A 6,908-nucleotide genomic window follows, 5' to 3' on the forward strand; every position below is an offset into this window, starting at 1 on the left:
GCAGACAGGGAAGCCTTCAGCAGGTCATTAAAGAAGACAATCACGGAATCAATCACAGAATGGTGTGGTTGGAAAGGACCTTTAAAGACCGTCTAGTTCCAAACCCTTTGCTCCCCTTGAGAGATAGAAGAAAGCTGATTACCAGTAAAAACTACTCATCCTAGGAAGAAAGATATTCCCAAAATGACAGAGGAAAATATAAAAAAAAAAAAAAAACAAAAAAACACATCAACAAAAACAAACAAATGAACAAACAAAACCCAACAACACAAGGGTGCTGCTTGCAGAACAGGGAGTGAGGGAAGAACTGACAAAGCATTCCCAAAGCAAGAAAACAAAAACATGGATAACAAAGAACAATGTTTCTATGTAACATATTAGTGAAAAATTTACAGTATGCTGTTGTAGAGTCGGAGGAATTTTAAACTCAAGTCCAGTTAGAGGTAATTTAATCAGTGAAAAAATAGGATCTGTGCATCAATGTCAAATGAATAGGCCAATAAAAGGAAGGCAGGAAGAAAAGGTAGAGCAAATTAAGGAAAGAAAAAGAGGCAATATATGAATCGTGTTAATATGAAGCTGAGGACCTTACAGATATGTTTACAAAGAAAAAAAAATGCGGTGGGGGGGGGGGGCAGGGGGTGGAGAAGGAGGGGAAAGGGAAAGGGAAAAGAGAATATTTTGGAATTGACAAATGGGGGTAGCAGGATATACGACAGGCCTCTGGGCCTGCAGAAAATAATTGTACCCAGGAGAAGACGAAAGGGGACATGATGCTGGACAAAGTGCCGTGGTGGCACAATGACTGCGGTGACATCACTGAGCAACAGGCTGTGATGCCATGGAGCTTTGGGCGCTGGCAGGGCCTGGCCCAGTCAGTCTCGAGCCTGGACTCCTGCCGAGCGAGTGTGTGCGGCCTGGAGGTGGAGCGAGGATTTTGTTTGTGTGTTGGGCTGTGCTTTGGGGACTGTTGGCAGCTGTTCTCAGTGCCCATCCCTACAGCCTTCACCTGGAATCTCCTGGCCTGCCTGGTTCAGGCAGCTGGGGTCTCACGAAGTGCACGTGCAGCAGCACAGGTGAGCTGGCTGGGACGCGTCCCCCAGGGTGGTAATGGGGTGAGCTCTGGGATGGGGGAGCTGCCAGGACCGGGGCAGCAGTCTGACCCTGTGAGAGCGTGGGGCATTGGGTGGCACAGGTGTGGGGTTAGGAGGGTTTCCTGCTGAGGGAGCAGGATGTTTCTTCTGCCTGTCCCAGAGACAGAGAATGACCACGGCCTCTCTCCCTCTTGCAGTGCACAACTTTCACCGCTGAGGCGCTGTCGAGGGAGAGCAATTCATCTTCACTCCCCATCAGGCCACAGCGTGAAGACCATGGCAGCAGAGGAGGCGTGGACATGTCCCATCTGCCGTGACGTGCAAAAGGACATTGCCTACGCAGTACCGTGCCGTCACGAGTTCTGCCTCGGCTGCATCCTGCGGTGGGCCAAGCAGAAAGAGACCTGCCCGCTCTGCCGCAGAGCCATGGAAGTTGTAAAGGTTGCTGCGTGGGACGACGACGACCTGGATTTCATCATCTGTCCCCCAGCACCACCAGTTCCTGCCTGCTTCCAGGCAGGCATCGCTCAAATCTACAGCCCCCAGCACAATGCGCCATCCCCTCCACCCCTTCTGATGCTGCCAGAGGAGGAGGAGGCTGTGGAGGCAGAGGAGGGGCGTATGGTGGGCGGTCTGCTGCTGGAGGTCTGGGCAGCCCTGTTCAGGCAGCACCAGGAGATCCTCGACCCTGTGCTGCCACGGCTGCGCCAGGAGCTGCGAGCCGTCCTTGGGACACAGTGGTGGGAGGCAATGGCAGTCGAGAACCTCATCGTCAACACCCTGTGTAACATCGGGCTGGACAGCGAGGCCCTGATCCGGCTGCTGCAGCCTGCCCTGGGGGACAGAGCGGAGACGCTCATCCAGGGCCTTGTGGACGCCGTTGTGAGCCGGTGGGGCGAGGAGGCCCACGGGCAGCTGGGCCTCCAGGGCGTCCACGTGTCCGGAGGGCAGGAGGAGGGCCCTGCAGCCAGCGGGCAGGAGGACAGCTCTGTGGCCGCCCCTGGCCCCGCAGCCTCCCCACCAGGGACTGTTACAGCAAGGCCTGGACCCAACGGCAGCACCGGAAGTCCCAACGGACAGGAGCAGCCCAGCACACCACAGGCTGTCATTCCTGGGGATCCCAGTCACACCCCTGCTGTGCACATCCCCAGGGAACGGGAGGAGCCCCACGAGGAGACGGAGCAGCTGGCAGCAGCAGATCCCTCTGCTCAGGGCAGCAGCCCCTCCGCTCCTGGCTGTACAGCTGTGAGGGCCCGGCGGCCCCGTAAGAGAAGGGCTGGCAGTGACCTGGACCCACAGCAGCCCTGCAAGAAGCCACCCCCTCGGAAGCACTAGCAGGGATGGCATTTCTCTTCAATTAAAAAAAAAATAAAGTGAGATAAAAAAGATTACACAGAGCCTCCCTGTTTTATGGGTTGTAAGGGTCCTCTACAGAGATTATCATCACATTCAAACCCAATCCTAATGGAGGTTTCCCACTGTCTGTTACACAGGAAGATGTCCAGGCGAGTTCTGAGTATCTCCAGGGAAGGAGAAATCAAACCCAACAGCCTCTCTGGGCAGCCTCTTCCACTGTTCTGTAATCCTCACCTTAAAGAACTTATTCCTCGTGTTCAGATGGAACTTCCTGTGTTCCATTTTGTGCCCACTGCCCTTTGTTGTTGTCTGAATCAAACATTTCTTCTGCATTAGAACAAGATAAGAAATTTCATTTCATGCTCTCTGCTGCCGTTGTTTTTTCTGGGGGTCTTTATACATTAGTGGGGTGGGGGGTCTCTGATAGTTTCCGTCACTTATCCTCTAGATGAACCTTCCCCAGGAATGCATGCTCAGTATATAGGTGAAGTAATTCATAATCATTGACATTAGGAAGATGGAGCAGGTTGTATACACAAAGCCTGTAGCTCCTGTCTGTCCAACCTGGACAGACACATCTCTGAGCCTTACTGACATTTGGTGCTGGACAGATGAGACCTGAGTAACAGAGAATTTAAGGAGTAGAAGTGAAATTAGCAATATACATGTATAGCTAGCAGCAATTTATGTCTAGTCAGCATGAACATATATGTAATGTTGTGTCATGCACGTTTCAAGAATACCCTGCAGTAGACTGACCAAACCAGAAGACAAATCATAACGTGTCCATGGAAGCGCCTGAAGAGGCATCAGGAAGACCTGGCAAGTCCCCCTCACCCCTCCCCCCCTTCAATTTGTGCTCTTTGTTTAACAAAGGAAGTGCCCTCTGGATGGAATGGAAGGAGCCCTGGAGAGAATCACCATATCAACGTGATAAGGAGAGGACTGAGACATCTTGGAAACAGCAGGACAGCAACTGACTGGCACGAGATAGCACATGAATCAACAAGTGTCACAATGTAGTTAACAAATGTAAATCATTGGTTAGATTGTGAATCTGGGGTACCCAGCCAGTGGGAAAATGGGGGAAGGGGGAAGGCATGGGGGAGACAAGGTACAAATGCTGTACTATTGTGTCCATAAGCACGATCTGGCATGCAGGACAACCACCATTGCAATTGTGAATAAAATCCGCTTTTATCAGAGACAGCCATCCTGAATAAATTATTTGGTTATGTCCGAAATTCTGTCACTGGGATCTGCTGAATGAAGACTGGTCACACCCACATGACTCTCTTCCATAGGGTATTTACAAGCATTAAGAAGATCCTCCCTAATTCTTCTTTGTGCTGAAGAGACCCGGATCTCTTATCCTTTCCTCATAGGAGCAATGCTCCATGAGCAAACATATGAGTGAGTGCTGTGGTGGAACAAGGGCTGCGGTGACATCACTGAGCAACAGGCTGTGATGCCATGGAGCTTTGGGCGCTGGCAGGGCCTGGCCCAGTCAGTCTCGAGCCTGGACTCCTGCCGAGCGAGTGTGTGCGGCTTGGAGGTGGAGCGAGGATTTTACTTGTGTGTTGGGCTGTGCTTTGGGGACTGCTGGCAGCTGCTCTCAGTGCCCATCCCTACAGCCATCACCTGGAATCCCCTGGCCTGCCTGGTTCAGGCAGCTGGGGTCTCACGAGGTGCACGTGCAGCAGCACAGGTGAGCTGGCTGGGACGCGTCCCCCAGGGTGGTAATGGGGTGAGCTCTGGGATGGGGGAGCTGCCAGGACCGGGGCAGCAGTCTGACCCTGTGAGGGCGTGGGGCATTGGGTGGCACAGGTGTGGGGTTAGGAGGGTTTCCTGCTGAGGGAGCAGGATGTTTCTTCTGCCTGTCCCAGAGACAGAGAATGACCACGGCCTCTCTCCCTCTTGCAGTGCACAACTTTCACCGCTGAGGCGCTGTCGAGGGAGAGCAATTCATCTTCACTCCCCATCAGGCCACAGCATGGAGACCATGGCAGCAGAGGAGGCGTGGACATGTCCCATCTGCCGTGACGTGCAAAAGGACATTGCCTACGCAGTACCGTGCCGTCACGAGTTCTGCCTCGGCTGCATCCTGCGGTGGGCCAAGCAGAAAGAGACCTGCCCGCTCTGCCGCAGAGTGATGGAAGTTGTAAAGGTTGCTGCGTGGGACGACGACGACCTGGATTTCATCATCTGTCCCCCAGCACCACCAGTTCCTGCCTGCTTCCAGGCAGGCATCACTCAAATCTACAGCCCCCAGCACGATGCGCCATCCCCTCCACCCCTTCTGATGCTGCCAGAGGAGGAGGAGGCTGTGGAGGCAGAGGAGGGGCGTATGGTGGGCGGTCTGCTGATGGAGGTCTGGGCAGCCCTGTTCAGGCAGCACCAGGAGATCCTCGACCCTGTGCTGCCATGGCTGCGCCAGGAGCTGCGAGCTGTCCTTGGGACACAGTGGTGGGAGGCAATGGCAGTCGAGAACCTCATCCTCAACACCCTGTGTAACATCGGGCTGGACAGCGAGGCCCTGATCCGGCTGCTGCAGCCTGCCCTGGGGGACAGAGCAGACACGCTCATCCAGGGCCTTGTGGACGCTGTTGTCAGCCGGTGGGGCGAGGAGGCCCACGGGCAGCTGGGCCTCCAGGGCGTCCACGTGTCCGGAGGGCAGGAGGAGGGCCCTGCAGCCAGCGGGCAGGAGGACAGCTCTGTGGCCGCCCCTGGCCCCGCAGCCTCCCCACAAGGCACAGTTACAGCAAGGCCTGGACCCAACGACAGCACCGGAAGTCCCAACGGAGAGGAGCAGCCCAGCACACCACAGGCTGTCCTCTGTGTGGATCCCAGTCACACCCCTGCTGTGCACATCCCAAGGCAACAGGAGGAACCCCAGGCGGAGACGGAGCAGCTGGCAGCAGCAGATCCCTCTGCTCAGGGCAGCAGCCCCTCAGCTCCTGGCTGCTCAGCTGTGAGGGCCCGGCGGCCCCGTAAGAGAAGGGCTGGCAGTGACCTGGACCCACAGCAGCCCTGCAAGAAGCCGCCCCCTCAGAAGCACTAGCAGGGATGACGCTTCTTTTTAGTTAAATTATTTATTGAAAATATAAGGAAATGACTAATTGTATTATTTTGTGTATATTGCAACTACACAATGTGTTTTACAGTACTGATATCAGTGTATCTGAATATGTTCTTGGGTACTATGTGAAGAAAATAATCTCTTGAATTGAGCTCAGAATTTTAAAACACACAGTACGTATTACTGATTTTAAATATAGATCCTTTGAAGTTTCTTTTAGTCTCTAAGGGTAATCTGTGCCTTTAGAATTCTAGAGACTTATCACTTCAAATATTTCTGACAGGATTGCTATTGAAAGTGCAATCAGCTTTTTAATTTTTCCATGCTGTGTCAAAACAGTTGAAGGATATTTTAATTTATGAGGGTTACCTTTACTCTTGCTCCTACAACAATGACACGAAGCCAGGGGTCAGCGCTGCTATCATGGGAAAATCTGGATGAGCAAGTGTGAAATTAACAGAAGTACAGCAAGCAGCTACATGAAACTCCTGTTAAGACTCCGAGTATGCCCAGGGTAAACAGAAGATTTATAGTAACTCAGCTGAGCAATACACTGAGCTTTCATGGAGTTATTAAAATGCTATGCCTTCTCACTAAACAAGCTGATCACTGAGTATTAACTATAGTATAATTGTAGCATGGTAGTCCAGGGATAACAGTAGATGCAGTTTGCGAGATGAGATACTCTATCTTTTCAGACCAGCTAATAATTGTCAAGTCGACAATTCCTTCCTCAGGTTTACTGTACATCACATAAATCCCTTTCTGAATTATTGCTCAAAAAACAATTGCCAATCATGCTGACCTGAAGAGACAAGTATTCCTTCCCATGAAAGGAACATGTGCAAAGTACAGAGATGATAGATACAATTTCAGTTCCATCTAAGCTCTTAGCTAATGTCTCAGAATACCTAGAGCATTGTAGAAGTTTCTGATTTAGATTATCTCACAACAAATAGTCTTTTCAAAAACTGTGACTGGAACTTATGCCATGTAACTGCAAGAGTATCCTCAGTGCCTTCATCCTTACAGTGTTTACAGGTGCATTGGTGAATAGTATTTCTCTACAAATGGGAAATGGAGGCCTGAAGTGACCCTGTGGCTTACACACAGCAGCTTCATGATCTGCCTGTGGCACAGACACTATAGCAGTTCATGGTATACCCCATCTGGGGAAGGGTTGCAATGTCGGGTGCATATTGGGGGGCACTCAGACAGGACTGATTTGTACCTCGAGGACACTGAGTTCAGCACACAGAACTCTGAGCAAGGCCAAGCAGCAGCAACCAGCTGGCACCACTGCTGCCCTCTGCAACTAGAGCAGCAGGAGAGGAGATGGTTGGGAGTCCTGCCAAATGGAAAAGCTACGGGGAGATTCT

The 6,908-nt window shown here is 52.0% G+C and overlaps 2 protein-coding genes across 2 annotated transcripts; both read left to right on the top strand.

Moving 5' to 3' along the window:
* The first annotated feature begins 1,172 nt into the window (after positions 1 to 1,172).
* On the top strand, positions 1,173 to 3,105 carry LOC107316581 (uncharacterized). The gene has a single exon (XM_015868261.3). It carries the CDS (start codon positions 1,233 to 1,235, stop codon positions 2,427 to 2,429), a length of 1,197 nt encoding a protein of 398 aa, XP_015723747.2. The 5' UTR covers positions 1,173 to 1,232; the 3' UTR covers positions 2,430 to 3,105.
* Positions 3,106 to 3,707: 602 nt separating this feature from the next.
* Positions 3,708 to 5,714, top strand: LOC146762468 (uncharacterized). Its single transcript, XM_085542363.1, has 2 exons — positions 3,708 to 4,158; positions 4,374 to 5,714. The coding sequence occupies exon 2, from the start codon at positions 4,444 to 4,446 to the stop codon at positions 5,509 to 5,511; it is 1,068 nt and encodes a 355-aa protein (XP_085398489.1). The 5' UTR covers positions 3,708 to 4,158; positions 4,374 to 4,443; the 3' UTR covers positions 5,512 to 5,714.
* Positions 5,715 to 6,908: the final 1,194 nt, after the last annotated feature.

Source organism: Coturnix japonica, chromosome 1 (assembly GCF_054131305.1).
Source record: "Coturnix japonica strain WE chromosome 1, WE-NBRP24, whole genome shotgun sequence".
In the NCBI taxonomy this organism is placed as follows: domain Eukaryota; kingdom Metazoa; phylum Chordata; class Aves; order Galliformes; family Phasianidae; genus Coturnix; species Coturnix japonica.